We start from the raw sequence: 17,806 nt of genomic DNA, 5'->3' as shown, positions 1-17,806 counted from the left end.
AGGAGCCTAGAGACATTCTTGGCTCCTGCATGGATGAGGCTCAGAGAGGGGAAGTGACTTAGAAATGTAGCCAATCACTCCTCCTTGGAGAGGTGCCCCATGGTGAGACTGGACCCTGTGGCTGAGGGTGTGAGATCTCTTGGGAAGGGGACTGCTATCTGGGAGAACGTGGATTCTGTCCATGGCCCAGACTTGGAGAACAAGACCTGGATGCTGCTGACCATAGCTCCACAGCCTCATGGTGTTTGACCAGCACAGACAGCTTTGCAACTTGCACGGCCAGAATGGACTGTGGATCAACAGTGTGAAGACCAGGTTCAAACTCCCTCAAGGGCCAGGATAGACCGTGGATCAACAGTGGTACAGACCAGATTCAAACTCCCTCAAGGGCTTGAATGAATTTGGAAATCACACCGGGGCCCTCTACATCCTTGCCACAGCCACTTTTCTGAAGGGGTCCTCTGTCCCCCTAGGATGTAACCCCACAGATCTCTGTGAGAGGGAGCAAGAGGGTCCTGGATAGAAAAAGCAGAGGACAATGGGGCAGGGTAAGAGAATCTCCTTGTTATGATATAGATGTGGTGCCCCCCAAAAGCTCACATGTGAGACAATGTAAAAAGGTTTGGAGGAGAATGTAGCCCAAACTAATCAGTGATTAATACCTGATGGGATTAACTGAGTGGTAACTGGGGGCAGGTGGGGTGTGGCTAGAGGAGGTATGTCATTGGGGCATGGCCATTGGGGTGTATATTTGTATCTGGCAAGTGGAGTCTCTCTCTGCTTTCTGATCATCATGTGAGCTGCTTCCCTCCACCACACTCTTCCACCATGACATTCAGCCTCACCTTGAACCCCAAGAAATGGAGTCTGCTGTCTGTGGATTGAGACCTCTGAAGCCATGAGCCCCTAAATAAACTTTTCCTCCTCTACAATTGTTCTGGTTGGGCCTTTTAGTCACAGTGGCAAAATAGCAGACTAAAAATAGGGAAGGGCTTTGGAAAAGGACATTCAGGAACAGAGAAACTCAAGGCTGGGCCTCATTCATTCATTCGTTTGTTTGCTCATTCATTCATTCATTCGTTATCCATATTGAGCATTTCCGAAGCTCCAGGGACTGTGCTGGGTGTTGGAGAACAGTGGTGGGAAAGATAAGGGCAGCTTCGCATGCACAACTCGGGAGCCACCTGCTCCTCCGGTGGAATATGAAGTGAATGGCGCCCCTGGAGGTGTTCAGTGCACAAGCTGCTCCACCCAGTGACTTGAGGACAACATGGTCCTTGTCCTTATGAGTGGGACAAATATCAGATTGCAGAGTAAACTATGGGCATTCAGTGGATTCACCTTGAGCCTAAGTATGTGTGGAGTCCTCCCAGGTGAAGCAGGACTGTGGATAGGCAAGGAACATTCTCAGCAGAGGAAGTAACATCCACTAAGGTATGGGGAAGGCCCAGAGGCAAAGCACAGCTGGACAGTTCAGGGAACGGCCATAGGAATGTCTGGGACTCTGGTGTGGGGTTGGGTCTGTGACGGGGGAGTCTGCCGGAGCCTTTGTACTGCACGCAACGGGGAGCCACCAAGGGCTTTCACACCAGGGCACAGCATGGTTAGATTCAGCTACAATCTGGAGACAAGGTTGGAAGAGGCACCGCTCAAGAAGGGGAACCAGTGGGAGTTTTCCCAGGGGCACAGACAAGACCCCCTCCCCATCTCTCCTTAGGTCACTAGATTTTTCCTCCCTCTTGAGCATCTTCTTCATGCCAGGCACTGTTCTAGGACCAGGGAAATAATGATGAATAAGCCCCTTGCCCTGCCTTCAAGGAGAATCAAGTCAACAGGAAATAAAAATCCAAGGCTGAAGAGCAGCCACAGAGAGCACCTGCGTGTAATGGGTGTCCTGGGCAGCCTTGGGAGGGTTGGGAGGCTGCCAGAGAGGAGGAAGAAGTACCTTGGTGATTCCTAAGGCAAGGAGGACAAATGCGGGAGTGTTGACGGGAGTGGGAACTTCAGAGATGGAAGTAAAGGGAACAGCATGAAAAGCCCCAAGGAGATATATGAGGTTGCTAAGACCCAGAGAAGTGAAGCTGCTTGCCCATCGTCACACAGCTCATTGGCAGAAAGGGAGAGAGAGAAAGAAAGAGAGAAAAGTAGAGACCAGTCTCTTGTAAATATGTGCTGTTCTCAATCACCTTGCCCTAGCTCTTGATTCCTTTTTGGCCCTTTTTCCTCACCCTCAGACTATGCTTGGTCTAGAAAGATAGACAAGCCAGAGGACAAGCCAAGTGAGTTCCTCAAGGCTGGATTCACTTGGCAAGAGGTCCTGTGTCCTCTGCCAGTCCTCACCTTTACTGACCTCATCCTACCAGCTTGACATGCAAAACCATCAGTTAGAATTATACCTATTATCAAAAAGTCTATAATACTAATCAGAATTCTTCACAATTCTCTATAGCCACTCAGTCAGTCAAAATTCAATAAGTCTCCTGCCCAAGCCAAAGCACAAGTATTCTTTGGGATTATGAGCTGGATACCCCTTAAGTGGAACAGCAATATCTTTGCAAGTAGCAGGTAAGAGCATGTTTTTTTCTTTCTTGGTACCCTGTCCACTTCTTTCTTTGTATAGCATGGTTATTTAAAAACAAGACTCACTGAATGAGATGTTATTATGTCTAAGATGCTCTGCTAGATGCAAAGGGAAGGGTACAAAAATGAATGCAAGATAGTTTGTGTCCTCAAGGAGACCAGAGAGTGGTATGGAACTGCATGGACTCTCATCTGGGCCAAGTGACTCCTAGGTCACACTGTCATGTTCCTGATGGATCATCTAATAATAATAATAAAAACTCATTACTGGGTATTCTATATTTTAATTGCTAAATAAGTTAAGACCTTCCCTTCCTAAAGCTATCACAGTACCCGATTTTTACCTGGAATGATGAAAAACACATCTAGTCACTTTTTCACACGCCAGTACTTCATATTTAAAACTTGTTTTCTTTCCTCTCTAGAAGTTCTTCATTTGATCCCAACTCATTCTGCTCTACTTCTTCAGGAAACTCAGGATTCTCATTTCACCTTTAAATTCAGCCTTCAGAACAAAGCACAGGGTGCAGACAAGGCCCTGGCCAATAACCCTGAGGCCGGGGCCTTATTCGCCCTCCTATGAAGGATGCTGAAGGTGTGTGTGCTGTGTTGGCAGCTGCTCCACTTACTTCTGGTGCACCTCGAGCTCACAGTAGACTGAAACCCTAAAGCCTTTCTCCCAGAACCTGGCCTGCCCACCTATTTACTAGTGCTACAGCCTTTTCTAAGTTACAAGCAAAATTTTAGATTTCTTCCTATTTAATTTGAATTTTTTCATTTAAATATCCTTCTGAAAAGATATTTTTTTAAAAAATCTTAGATTCTATGATCAAGTTGCTAGCTGTTCTCCTTCAGCTTTATGCCATTAGAAAGTTTGGAAAGTTTGGGAAATGTAACTTTCATGCCTTTGTTCAGTTCTTTGTCAAAATGATTGACTTGGACAGGACCAACGACAGCACTCACTTAGCTCCACTGGAATTGGCACTGATAGAAAACCAGTGTGTGTGTGTGTGTGCGTGCGCGCGTGCGTGCACGCCTGGGCATTAGGCTTGCCCTGGGTGGACATGTAAGCTGGGCTCTGTCTTGTAAGTAAAGTGGAGGTGAGGTATGTGTGTGTGTGTGTGTGTGTGTGTGTGTGTGTGAGAGAGAGAGAGAGAGAGAGAGAGAGAGAGAGTTAGTTAGTTCTGGTTGAGAACAACACATATGATTACATTGTCACTTAATCCATCTATTCCTTTTTGGTTCACATAAATATCATGGGAGATTCTGTTAAAATACTTCACTGAAAGCCAGATGCACTGATACAGCTGGCCCCTAATCCAAGATAATGGCCTGGATTGATGCCAAAAGAAAGAAAAGAGGTTAATTTGGCTTGACCCAGTCCTATAACTTTACTACTTGCTTCCTTTCCTAAAATTCACCTTGTCCACTGGATTAAAGAACGATTCTTTAGATCCTACACATTCCAGAGCCAGTGGGGATCTTAGAGGTGATTCAAAGTCTAGTTCCCAATTTTGCTGATGAGGAAACCAGTCCCAGAGTGCTTAACTATCATCTCCAAAATCACAGGTTAGCAGAGGAACAACAAGGATTGAATCGCATTTCTGTCTCCAAGTTCAAAGCTATTTCTTAAGAGCATCACATAATCATGTCTTTCTCTAAGCATGTGTGCGCGTGTGCATACACACACACACACACACACTCACACGACTGTCTTCACCCTGTGCTTTGTTCTGAGGGCTGAATTTTAAGACCTTCCTTCAGGTTCCTTAATTGTCCACTAAAACATACAACGGCATCATCTTTGTTTTAGGTTCAGTGGGACCCCATGTCTGACTGACCACTTTTCCCTCCTGCTTTGCAGAACAGCAGATGAAGGCCAAGAACTCCTCTATGGAATTTGTTCTCCAACAGGGGATCTCTAGACTCCCTGAACTGGGTTAATCTTGGGAATCCTCTGTCTACCTAGAAAAGGACACTGGCTCACACCTCATTTGCACCTGTGTGCCTGGGCATTAGGCTTGCCCTGGGTGGACATGTAAGCTGGGCTCTGTCTTGTAAGTAGAGTGGAGGTGAGGACTTTTTCAGTGAACATTTGGTTCCTTGACTAGGGGCCTGTGGGACAGTTTAGGCTTCCTGCACATTATGAAGGGGACAGAGTCCCTGCATAGACTGCCTAAGGACAGCCCTGTCGTGTAAAGGACCCGGATGGGAGTTGGGCAGTGACCTGTGGCTCATTCCCTGAAGAACTGACTCCAGGGAAGGGCAGATTAGGTGGCTCAATGCAGAAGAACAGGGCAAGAGGGTGTGCCTGCAGGTGGGCCAAGAGCGGGAGGTCCCTGGTACCCTGGACAGCCCCCAAAGGCAGGGCCCCTTCACCACCCTCCCCGCCCCCCTGGGAGGCCCTGGGTACCTGTTTATTCTTTAGGTCAAGGGAGAGTTCGTAATCCGAGGCGGCAGGGGCGTGGGAGCAGAGCGCTGTCAGGGCAGGCTGCTGCTGGCCAGGGGAGGCCACGCGGTGGGGGCCGGCCCTCGGGGAGGCACCCCCCGCCCCCGGCCGCTCCTCCTCCTCCTGCAGCTCCTGGGCTTGAGCCTTCGGGGCATGGGCACTGGGTCTGCCGGCTGCCACCGCCGCCGCTGCCACCACGGAGTCCTCCATGCCCCCACCAGCCTGGGCGCAGGAGCCATCGCTGTGAACAAAAGGCAACGGGTGCTCGGTTGGGGGGGAGGGGAACAGGCATGTGGCCTGACTTTTCTGGCAACTGGGCCTTTCCAGTGAGGGGGACCGCTGGGGGTGTCTTCTGCAGTCCCCTCTAGGGAGGGGCTATGATGATGGCAAGGGGGTGAACCTGAACTTGGGGAGGGTATCTCAGATAGAGAAAAGGATCAACAGTGGCCAGAGTCCATGACCCTCTGCTTAAAACCAGAAGCAGAGAGGTTAAGAATGACTGTCTTCAGATCTGGAATCTGCCTCTTCTCAGCTATGTGTTCCTGATTTAACTTCGGTGACTTAACTTTGATAACCTCTTGTTTCCCCATCTATAAAATGGGCAGAATAATGGCATCTACCTAAAGGGGAATTTGGACGGCTAAAGTTAGTTAAAATTCTTAAAACTGCCTGGCTCATGGTCACTGCTATATATAAGTGTTAACTACTTTACTTATCAGTGCTTTGGCTCCAGGGCCATTAGCTTAGGGAGGGAGTGAATTTGCACAGAAGCAGTGTCATCTTTAGCCCAAATGAGTTTGGGCAATGAGAGATACTGAAAGGCTTGAATTGGATGTAAGCCTCTCTAGAGTGGGTGGACTCTGGTTTTGGGAGCTGGGTCTTTGAGGAAGAGGGATCTTGTCCTGCTGGGCTGAAGGAGGCATCTGTTCTCTCCTGGCCCCTCTTCTCTTCAAGGAGCCACTAGCAGGCTGAGCATGGCTGCTGCCCTCCTGCTTACCTAAGAAGACAGCTCTCTGACAGAAGCAGCCACACTGCAGCATACTCTGGGGAGCTAGTGAACTCAGGTTGCTTTTCTCCCCCCAATAATCTCCAAATCTCCAAGTTAGTCCCTCCCTCAAGGCCCAAAGCCAAACCACCTTCTCCAGGAGCCTACCCAGGTGACTGCGGCTTTCACTGCCCTGCCTTCTAGAAGAACACTAGATAGGACTTGTCCTTAGAGAGTTGCTGCTTATTTCTTGGAGGAGGAGCAGCATCATGCTTACCAGCAGGGGCTCAAATCCTAACCCAACTACTGTGTGGCTTTGGGCAGGCTGTTTTGCCTCTGATCCTTGGTTTCCTCATCTGTGTAATGGATGTACTAATGCCTACCTTGTGGGGGTATAGTGAGGAATATAGGAGTCCATATATGTAAGGTGCTCAGCATAGAGTACATGCTCAATAAATAAACTACTTTTCCCCTTTCTATCTCTTCTTAGAAGCCAGGGCCTGATTTTATTTGATTCTCATCTCCCCAGTGAGTGTTGAACAAACACTGAGTACTCAATCAATACTTGTTGATGAGTGAATTAAAAAGAACCCAAGGGTCCTGGGAGTGGCCTCTACATAGACAGGAATAGAGGTCAGGACTGGAAGGGGACTTAGGGTCATCTAATGCAGTCTGGCAACCCTTTCTCTTTTACAGAGGAGAAGCAGGGGGCCCAAGGAGGTGGGGCACTTTGGCACAGAGAAATGGGCAACTTCAGGACTTATTTCTTCTGAAATTTTGCCTTCATGGAAGTTTCTCCAACTCATCTCAGAAGAAGGACTTCTTCCTCTTGGGGTGCACAGAGATGTGCTAGAATAACCAGGAGTGGGATGAAAAATGCTCTCTTTACCTGATCTCCATCTGTCCTCCTACACCCCCCTGAACCCTCACAGCTGGAGGATGGCTTATGGGCTGACCTTGGCAACAGGGAACCCTTGTTGCTACTGCAGAGTTCTTTGCTCCACCATTTCTTGTGTGGCTACCTGTCAAGCTGCATGGTTGGATGTAGGTCTGGGCATCTTTGATATGTTTTTTTTTTTTTTCCATTAGCATCACCAGAAATTTCTTTTTAAGATCTAACTTCAACTCCTCTTGCTGTAGCATATGCCCTTTCTTCCCTCAGAGAACACGAAAATCGTCCTTTTCCACCAAGAGCACAACTTGCTCCAGAGCCTGGAGGAGCACTCCGCCTCACCATCTCTTCTCCAGCCTGTTCTCAGCACAGACACCCAAGGCTGCTTCACTCCAGAATGTCTCCAAGACTCTTTAGGGAACTAGTGGCTACTCAGGGCCACAAATATCTATAATAATAGCCCTTTTCTTGCTTTGATTGCTGGAATATGCCTGGCAACAGATTCTAGGTAATTGATGCCCCTCAATGGCTGCACTCAGCTAATGACAATGAAGGGGGTGGGGGTAAACGCCACAGCACCCTTGTCCTTTGGGTGGGATAACTGTGAGGCAGATTCTGCACCATTTTCTGACTGATCCTTGGCTGCCCAAAGCAGTGACTGGATCATTTACAAAGACCACATTGGCTTCCTTCTCTTCTATATCTTGTTTTCCCACTCTCCTATGGGTACTTCCTGGGGTCACCTTGTCCCAAATAAATTATTGGCATTAAAACAAATCAACTTTTAGAAATAACAGAGGCCCTTGGCATGAGCCTCTGTTTGTGGCTGCCCCTCGGGATATAGACAAAGGCTACAAGGCCTTCTTCCTTGAGTTCATTCACAAGGCCTGGGGGTGAGGCTGTGCACAGCCAACTCAGGCATGCACACAGGCACACACAGTGTACAGAGGCCAGTCCACCAGAGCCCACCAGCCCCAGGGATCCAGGTTCTCTGGCTAAGAACACACTCCACCTTTGTCTGCTTATGCACAGGGACCCAACAGGCTGGAACCTTCTAGATGTATATTGAAAGTGTTGGAAAGGGGATCTTGTCCTTGCCTTCCTGCCCTAGACTTCCCTATAGGCTGTTTGGTGGAAGGAGGCAATGGAAACCTGGAGGGCACTCACCAATATGGCAAAGTCTCGGGTTATATAGTAGAGGACAAAAGACATGAGTTTTCGTGTCAGGAAAGGGTTAAAAGTGGCTCTGCTACTTACTATGTGATGTTGGGCAAGTTGCCTGTCTTCCTTGTGGCTTTATTTCCTCATCTGCAAAATGGATATCCTAATAAGAATTTTGCAAGGTTGCCATGAGGAACAGATAAGGCATGCACAGCCCCTAGGACAGTGCCTGACACTCAGAAGTCCTTAATAAATGGTGACAGTGGTGGTGGCTGCTTTATTTTTGAGCTAGACCCCTACATATAGTCTCAAAGAAATCCCCAGAAAAATAATATGGAGGGCTGGGGATATGGCTCAAGCGGTAGCCCATTCGCCTGGCATGCGTGCGGCCCGGGTTCGATCCTCAGTACCACATACAAACAAAGATGTTGTGTCCGCCGAAAACTGAAAAATAAATATTAAAAAATTCTCTCTCTCTCTCTAAAATAATAATAATAATAATAATATGGAGGGTTCTCCACACTTGGCCTTCCTGTCAACCTCCACAAAACTGAAACATGGGTTTTCCATCATAGTTCAGAGCCTTTTCCAGCCCTCCAGATGACCCACTGGAGCAGCAATACGGTGAAGAGATTTTAGATGGCACCAGCTCATGGGATCCGTGGCCTCTGAGGAATCTCTGTGTGCTAAGCACCTGCAAGGGCAGGCCCATTAGCTATGCCCACCACAATGTGGGGCACTTCCTGGATGGACATTTATCCAGTGCCCATAGTGTAGACCAGTGCTTTGGTCACTTTGTTAGGGAACAGAAGAGCCCTGAGTGCTCAGAGCATCAGTAGAATGTTGGTAGCTGAGGATCACTAGAATGTTCTTGGCTGTTTTCGACTCTGCACTCCATGTTTACAGATAGTCTGAGGAAAGGTTGGAATCTTCATCCTAGGCTATTACAGAAGGTTGGATCTTCTATTTCTTAGGGACCATCTTCTTCAATCCACAGAATCCAGAACATCTTTCCTTCCAAGACATAGTCTCTTCAGCTTCTAGAAGTTGCTGGGTTGAACCCAACATAAGCAGCTGCCATCGCTAGGGGGTTAGATTTTTAGGACAAGAATCCTGTGGATGGGGTTCATTCATTCTTTCATTCTGTGACATGAATATCTTCTTTTTTATTCTTTTCAGTTGGACGTCTAAATTTATTGAAACTTAGATGTAGCAGAGACTACTAAAAGGCTAAATTGTACAGTAATTATAAAAAAGGGACATATCACATGATTTGTCCATGAAGTTCTAGAGTGTGTGTGTGTGTGTAGTTTTTTTTTTTTTTTTGGTACTGGGAATTGAACTCAGGGGCACCCAACCACTGAGGCACATCCCCAGCCCTATTTTGTATTTTATTTAGAGACAGAGTTGCTTAGTACCTCCCCATTGCTGAGGCTGGCTTTGAACTTGCGATCTTCCTGCCTCAGCCTCCTGAGCCTCAGGGATTACAGGCGTGTACCACAATGCCCGGCTATATTTTCCTCCTTTGGAAGATGTATACTTGGAAAGTAGTAGAGAAACAGGAGGAGGAAGGAGGGAAGGGAAAGAGGAAGTACTGGGGACTGAAGTGAAGCACATTATATTCTATGCATGTATGATTATGTCAAAGTGAACTCCAATAGTGTGTATAACTATAATGCACTAATAAAAACACTTAAAAGAGACTGAAGACACATAAGTCCGTCACAGAGTATTCACTTGTAAAGAAAAGAGTTCTCACAGCAGGCCTGGAACTGCTATCCTTGGAAAGTCCTTCTTAAAAGGTCAGTCTTTGATTGGCATCTGGAAACTTGGATTTCGGGAATGTTACCATCATTCCCTCAATGATGAAGATGGCTTGCTGCCTAAACTGTTGCACAAAATGGTTTATGTAAATGCCTGCTTTCCTTCTGGGAGTCTAGAACTCGGGTACCTACTAGGCAGAGGGCATCTATAGGACCAGCTTCCATGAAAAATCCCTGGGCACTATGCTCCCAGTGAGCCTCCCTGGAGACAACACTTCACACTTCTCACAATTCGATGCTGGAAGAACTGCATGACTCCACTGGGAGAAGGCTCTGGGCAGCTTGGTCTGACTTCATTCCATTGCACCTTTGGCCTTCCTCCAGGCTTCATTCCATGTGCCTTTCCCCTTTTCTGAGCTTCTGCTTTATGTCCTATCTTTATAACAAGTCAAGCCATGTAGCTGATCAGATGCTGAGTCCTGGGAGTCCTCCTAATGGATCACAAAAGCTTGGACTGGTCTTGGGGACCTTGAACATAGCACTTTAAAAAAAAGTGAATAACTTCTTTTAAGCCCCTCCACTGAGCTCCAGGGTGGTGGCAGGGGAGGGTCCTCAAGATCTTAGCTCTCTTAGGCTCCCCATCCAGCTGCTGAAAAAAATTCCTTGAGTGACAATATAAGTAAAACTGTAGAAGGAAAAAATAGAATGTGGATGGCACCCTGATGAGGGAATTCTTAGAAAGCTTTGCTTGTCCTTGAGACATTAGGCTGATACATCTGCAGGTCAGCCCATGCATGAGAAAATGAGGAACAAGCAGTTGCTCAGAGGAACATTACATGTGCTCAAGATCACAATGACCTGTGTGATGAACCCAAACATCCCATCAAAAGAAGGTGACTCAGGGGAGAAGCTGGCTTATGCTTGGAGGGATACTAGGCACCTGTTGTGCATGCCTGGTCCTGGCACATATACAACTCCCCCAGGATCCCAGTGACCTCTTCATCCTTTCTGTCATTTCCCATCAGAGCTGACTTCTTAAAATGCAGGTGCTTTAGTGCCAATTCTCTGCTCAAAACCCACCAGTGACTGCAGAGTACTGGTGGATAAAGTCCACTCACAATCATACTCTGTCTCCCTTTCTAGTTTCATCACCACCAAGTGACCTATCCACTTTGTCCACACTGTCCCCATGTCCATCAAGCCATTTCAGACAATTGCACCTCTCAGAGGATCTCCTCCTTCTCTCCATGCCCCCCTGCCCTTCCACCCAGGCCTTTCTCTGCCTTGTCAACTTCTTCAAGACTCACCTGCTGCCCCCCAGGAAGTCAGATCCACCTCTCATGTGCTCTGATAATCCTTGGCACTTGATTCTCTTTTAGCAATGACCACTTTGTGCTCTAATTATTCACCAATGTGTCTCTCTATCAGACTCTGCCATGTGCACCTTTTAATCGCAGATGCTTGTCACAATAGGTTGGTTTGTAAGATGTGTTTCATAAATTTTGAATAAATGGCTAGCTGGATAAATAGCTGGCTGGCTGGCTTGGGGGATGGATAGGTGGGCAGATGTACAGCATTTAACCTATGTACTTTCTCAAGGACAGAGATACTGAGATGGGAGGTAGACTTGGCAAAGCACCACCTAGACCTTCCTTTGTGGCAGGACCTTTTGCCCAGCTAGGAGGAGTACTGTTGGGAATTGTCTTCAGCTGTCAGCTCTATCATCCCTCAGAGATTGTCCCCACCAGGGATTGTTTCAGTTACAGAGAACTCCCTGTCCCATGGTCACATTCTTCCAGAGCTGTGCATATCTGATGACCAACTGAGATGGGAATGTACAGACCCAGCCATTCTGACCCAACATAGGACACGTTTGATAAGTCATTCTCCATCCAGAACTCATGGTGTGATTGGCCAAGGCTGCTATTGGACATTTGCAGTTGGTCTTTGCTTCGTGCTGTGCCACAGGTCCAACCTTCTATGGAGACTTATCCCAAGCGTACCCTAGCAAAAAGTCCACACACTAAGCTCAGAATCTGCTTTCTGGAGAACTCAGCCCCATAATAGATACCCAGGGTTTCTTTTTCTTTTCATTTTCTTGATATCTGGAATTACCCTGGTCTCTTAACTCCCTGACCTATAGAACTTTTCTGGGCTCCAGCACCTTGGCTGAAAGTTCTGGGTTCTCTTCCTAGAGACATGTCAATGATTACCTTCACATCAGGGGCTATGCAGACTTCATGGACCCAGACTAGAAACACTGTTATGGATCAGTAATCATGGCATACTTTCCATATGCTGAGAACTGATCAAGGGCTATAGGCAGCTCTGGTCATACAGAGAAAATGTTTGGGTACCCAACACCACCAGGCTTTTCAGACACTGGTGGTCATTATTCTTAGTGCTGAGGGAATCTTCATTCAGAGGTAAGAGAACTTGAGAGGAGCAAGGCCCCCAGATCTGCAACTTACTAGTTGGGTGGTCTTGAGTGAACATACTTATCTTATGACTCATCTGCAAAACAGGGATGCAAATATCTCTTTTCCAGGAAAGTGATAAAGACCAAAAACCCATGGGTAGCCTTTATACAGAAACAGGCAGGTATGCACCAGTATTCATACAGCCCCTGCCAGGGAACTGACTGGGTAGTGAGTGTCCCCTCCGAGGTTCCGGACAGGCTCTGGCAGGCCAGGTTATCCAATGCCAGGAGCTGAAGGGACAGGAACAAATGCAGAGCTGCTGAGTGAGAACTAGAGGGGGCAGGGGGCTCTGCTTGGGAAGGGGGAGACATGGGAGGGGGAGAGGGCACATCTAGGCCCATCTTTCTCCTGCCAGAGACTGGCTTGGATGGCAGAGAGTTGGGAGAAGGAAATAAAGAGGCCCTGGAGGCTAAACCCCTGAGGGGGTCACTGGTCTTGATATGATGGGCACTTGTGGGAGGTCAAGTTGAGGGCAGTTTGCCCATCTCTGCAATGACTGTAATGATGGGAGCTCTTGCTAGCAGGGTTTTGAAGGTTGAAGGCATACTCAGGCCGGGAGGCTTCTCCTGAGGCCCTAGCCAATTGCACCCGATTATCCCTGGCTCTGCCAGCCATTCTCAAAGCTCTTCTGGGACAAAGAATTGCAGCATTTTCCAGACAAAAGCTAACAACATGCTTCAAATCCCCTCAAGATTTTTCAACCGTTACTAAAACACTTATTTTGCTCCCTCCTTTGAATCAATGCAGTGATTTTAGGTGGTCAAAATGAAGGCACTGAGCGTGGGAAGCCAAGCATCGTTTGGGGTCCCAGACGGTGCTAAGAGTGTTTGAGGTAAACAGAAGACCAGTGTCAGTGACAGGGAATGAAACAAATTCATTCCATGCTGATTCAAAGAACAGGCTCAAAAATGTTGCCCTGGGAGTCGGATGGAGTCCCACCCTCTGCCTCCTGTGTCACCTTGGGCAAATCATGTCCCCTCTCCACGTTGCCCTGTTCCCATCATAAAGTGAGAAGTTTGACAAGATGCTCTGACATCTGGGAGGAAGGAGAAGCCTAGCTTCCTCCATCTTCCTGTGCTCTTCACATGGGCCAGGGGCCCACACTGTCCATCCCTGCTCCTGCTTACAGCCATCAGCTGGCTCCACCTCCCCTGCCCCCAACAGCCAAGGACACAGTAGAAGCCTTTCCATGTCTTCCTTATGTCATTTGATCCAAGCCAGCCAGCCCTTCCCCTGGCCTGTGGCCCCTTGTCGGCCATCACCAAGCCAGAAGTCAGGGCTTAGAATAGGAACCCCTGGAGGAGGGTAGATGTGGCTTTCTGGGCTCAGCCACTTCCAGAGTCTGTCCTGACTTTACTGGTTGTGACAGCCGCTTCTCCCGCCCAGTCCCCCAGGGCTCTGAGAGAGTAAGTTATTTTCTCTCCTTGTTGACTCCTTGGAGACTCCAGGCTTTGGTTCCCCAGCTGTTCCAAAAGGTGCTAGCAGGTTTGGTTTGTCTCTAGGGATTTCCTGTCAAAAGAATTACAGCCACTTCTTTGGGCTCAAGCCTTTCCCCATCCAGGCCACCCACTCACAGTAGGGTGTCACTGCTGACTGTCTAGGTGGTAAATATGGAACCCTCCTGCTTTGCCCATTCAACCATGAAAACTAACATCTGGTATGGTGAACCCTAAAGTGCTCATGGAGGCCTCTTCTGGAAGCTTCCCCAGGCCTTCTCAGGATATCATCTCCCTCACAGGCTCCTAAGCTGGACCTCTGACTAATGCTACCTCATTGCCCCTGGAACCTGACTATTTCCAAGCACTTTATGTTCTCATGAATAGGCACAGATCTGGAAGCCAAATCAAGAATGCCCTCCTGCCCCTCCCTAATGCACCACACAGTTTCACATCTGCATGTTTTTCTTTGGCCTAGCCGACAAATTCCGGGGCACCTGAGTACACCTCACAGTTTCTTACCTTTCATGTCTGTTTGCACCACTCCCCCTAGAAGAAGGCAGTTCCTGTCTTCTCACATTCTCATCTCCCCATCTTAAAAGGGAGAATCTGGAATTTTCCCTTGAACGTACAACCTAAAATCATCCCACAGCTGATTTGGACAGCATTTAAGATTTTTCAGCCTGAGGCTGGTGTTGTAGTGTGGTTGAGTTTGCCCAGGATACACGAGGCCCTGGGTCCAGCCCCTACCACAAAAAGAAAAAAAAAAGGATTTAAGCCTTAGTGAACACTAGTTTTTGCTTAATTTTTTTGTCTTATGAATTATTTTATATGCAAATATGTACAACAGATATGTGAGACATAAAGAAAAATATTTGCATGTAACCAACACAAGAAACAGGACTTTGGAAGATTTTCATACCCTGTGTATTCTATCCCTTCTCAGGAGAATCTGAGTTCTGATTTGCGTTCCTCATACCATAACTTCTCCTTATCGGCAATGTTCTTCCTGGGTTCCTGGTGTCTTCTTCATATGAGCACCAAATTTGCATGGTGTACAATGGAGGAGGCTCCAGAACAATCAGGATCTTGAAGATCCACAAGGGTCAGAGATGCACCTTCAAGGGCAGTGGCCCTTCCAACTCCATGCTGGCAGGGCTGGCAAGATGGCAGGGCTCTGACTGCAGCTGGATTGTGCCTCACAGTGTGGGACCCCAACATGACAGCAAGGAAGAGTTTTAGGAAAGAAAATGGAGTTTTTCCTTAGGTGTGTTCCCCCTCTGGCTCTTCATGGCCTGGATCTGTGATGATCTCCACATGGACAGTGGTTGACCAGCCAGGGCCACAGGTGAATGGAGCTGGATGCAGTGGTGCACACCTATAATCTCAGGGACTCTGGGGGCTGAGGCAGGAGGATGGCAGGTTTGGGGCCAATTAAAAAAACAAAAAGGACTGGGTATGTAGCTGAGTGGTAAAGTGCCCCTGGGTTCAACTCCCACTACAAAAAATCAAAAGAAAAAGAACAGTTCACAGAAATGGGATGTTGGGAGAAGGCTACCCAGTAAGAGAGGTATCAGCCCAACTAGGTCCAGGGTGTGAGTGCCTTTGGCATCCCTGAGAGGAGGGAGCATGGGAGACCACAGGTGGTGGCAGCCGACTGTGGTCACAAATGCAGACGTGGCCACACTGCCTGGGTGTGAAGTCAGCTGAGCCATGCACCTGCTGTGTGGCCTTGGGTAAGTCACCTGACCTTGTGCCCCACTGTCCTCTCTATGGACAGAGATGGCCATAAGAAGACAGTGAAAATGGAGGAAATAATTAATGCAAAATGCTCGTAAGGAGCAGCTCCCTTTTTCTTTTTTCAGGATTTCCAACATTCATTCCGTCAAATATGAAAACAAAAAGCAAGAGCATCATCCGTTTTCCCTAGACCATTGTAAAAGAGTTCGAGCCGTGGGAAGGCTGTTACTTTAGAATGAAGAACGGTCCAACTTGAACTATCATTTTTTATATGTGTCTTGCACTGGAGTTGTCTCAATGGAGAGGTATTGGGCTTTCTGTATGGTGTAATTTCTGAAGCTCCGAGTTAGAGATGGTGCCAAGAGAAGCATAACAGAAAGTAAGAAAGACTGGGAGACAGCAGCGAGTAACAAGTGGAAGATTTAGAACCAGGCAGACCATCCTTGCTTAAAATCCCACTGCTTACCAGCTGTGTGGGGTTGAGCTGGTTCCTTAACTTCTCTGAGCCTGTTTCCTCACGTACAAAATGGGGATACCTACTCCATGGGAGAGTTAATGAACTAATGTTCAAGAACCTTGTGACACCTGTTTGGGCCTGCCATGCCTCCTCAGTGCCAGGTTCATAAATCAATTGCTCCCTGGAGAGTGGGGACCTTGTGTCCTCCACTGTGGCCCCTCCCAGAGCCTATTATGGTGGCTCACACAAACTCTATGTACCCAGCCCATTCCAGGGCAGGCCACGACAACTTGCCCAGGTGTTTTGTATTCTCAGGGCTATAAAGTCCCTCATTCCATTCTTTTCCTGTTCCAACCGAGGTCAATCCTGACTCTCCCCACCAGGTGGACGTTCCTTGGTCCTGAGTTATTTCCAGGGAAGGACAATGCCTCACAAGCTCAATTTCACCATAGGGTCTCTGATGGCCTAGAGGTGCCTATGGAAGTCACAGTGTGCTTGTTGAAAGCAGGAGTCTTGTGACCCAAGAAAAGGAAACGGCAGAATTACCAGTAATTCTGGACATGATCTCCTCGTTGCTATGGAGCAAGATTCTCCTTCTACAAGAAGTCCTTCCTGATGTCTGGCCTCAATCTTTCTTGATGCAGTAGAAAACACAAGCTGGCAGCGTCAGATTGGCCACACTCTTTCCCATGCGCCTTGAGATGACATGGGTTATATCTGAAAGTGTTTAGGAGGAGCGGGCGATACTGGGCTGCTGCAGCCTACAGGACTATGTAACATCTGTTCACTGTCTCTGCAGGACATACTAGTTCTGGTAAGAAGACTCGGAGATCCCAGCTTGGGGAGTAGCCCATGGGGCAGGGTAGGGAGCAGTGCCGGGCCATAGACCTTTCCCTGCCAGGGTCTAACAGTCTCCTTTTGGGTGAGCAGACGGTCAAACTGCTGCTGGCAAGAAGACTTTCCTGGTAAGATGCCTGTGCTCTTAGTCTCATTCAGCCTCCACGATGACTGCCTAGTGCTGGGCGATGTCTGGAAAATCTCCCTGAGCCTGCTGACCTGACTTGATTGACATCCATCGGGGCCGTTAGCTGCTTTGATCTCTGCTCCAAATTGGTCCCTTGGTTCTGAGTCAGAGTCTTCTCTCTCTCTCTCTCTCTCTCTCTCTCATGTTGGGCTCTTTCTAGCCAATACTCCATATGTCGCAGGCAGGGCTTGCATGGACACATCTGAAGACTGCTTCTTCTGCTCCTGTCAACCCAAAGGAGGGACCTTACCCTCTCTCTGAAGGGCACAGCTCAGGGACTGTTATGGTTTGGGTCTGGAATGTCTCCCAAAGGCCCTTGTGTGGAAGACTTGGACCCCAGCTGATGGCACCTCTGGGAGCTGGTGGCACTTTTAGGAGGTGGGGCCTTGTGGGAGGAAGTTAGGTCATTGGGGGTGTGCCCATAAGAAAATATTGGGACCCCCAGCCCCTTCCCCTCCCCCTCCCCCCTCCTCTCTGCTTTCTGGATGCCTGGGGTGAGCAGCTCTGCTCCACCACATACTCCCTGCCATGTTGTTCTGCCTCACTACAGGCCCAAAGCCACAAGGCCAAGCAACCATAAGCTGAAACCTCTGAAACCAAGAGCCAAAATAAACCTTTCCTCCTTTTAAATCGATTATAAGCCGCCTAACACAGTGACCATGAACCACATACAGGGTAGCGAGTCCCCTCCTGCTTGCCACTGGGTGCATCCTGAAGTAGTTGGTCCATTCTTTCTAAACATTTCCCAGGCATCCTTGGGCTTCTTGACCCTGGATCTTGCCTAATTTCTGACTTCTTCCTCTCTGCTCTTGAAAATCTGCTCTGTGTGTGGGTATGTG

At 48.1% G+C, this 17,806-nt stretch overlaps 1 protein-coding gene across 1 annotated transcript in view; it reads right to left on the bottom strand.

Moving 5' to 3' along the window:
- Positions 1-17,806, bottom strand: part of Iqsec3 (IQ motif and Sec7 domain ArfGEF 3) — a 104,893-nt gene that overhangs the window by 42,967 nt on the left and 44,120 nt on the right. Inside the window, exon 3 of the mRNA XM_077109217.1 lies at positions 4,994-5,270. Coding sequence (XP_076965332.1) covers positions 4,994-5,270 — 277 coding nt within the window. The remainder of the gene's footprint in view (positions 1-4,993; positions 5,271-17,806) is intronic.

Source organism: Callospermophilus lateralis, chromosome 4 (genome assembly GCF_048772815.1).
Source record: "Callospermophilus lateralis isolate mCalLat2 chromosome 4, mCalLat2.hap1, whole genome shotgun sequence".
In the NCBI taxonomy this organism is placed as follows: domain Eukaryota; kingdom Metazoa; phylum Chordata; class Mammalia; order Rodentia; family Sciuridae; genus Callospermophilus; species Callospermophilus lateralis.
The sequence above is the reverse complement of the archived record's forward strand: the minus strand, read 5'-3'. Positions and strand labels throughout refer to the sequence as shown.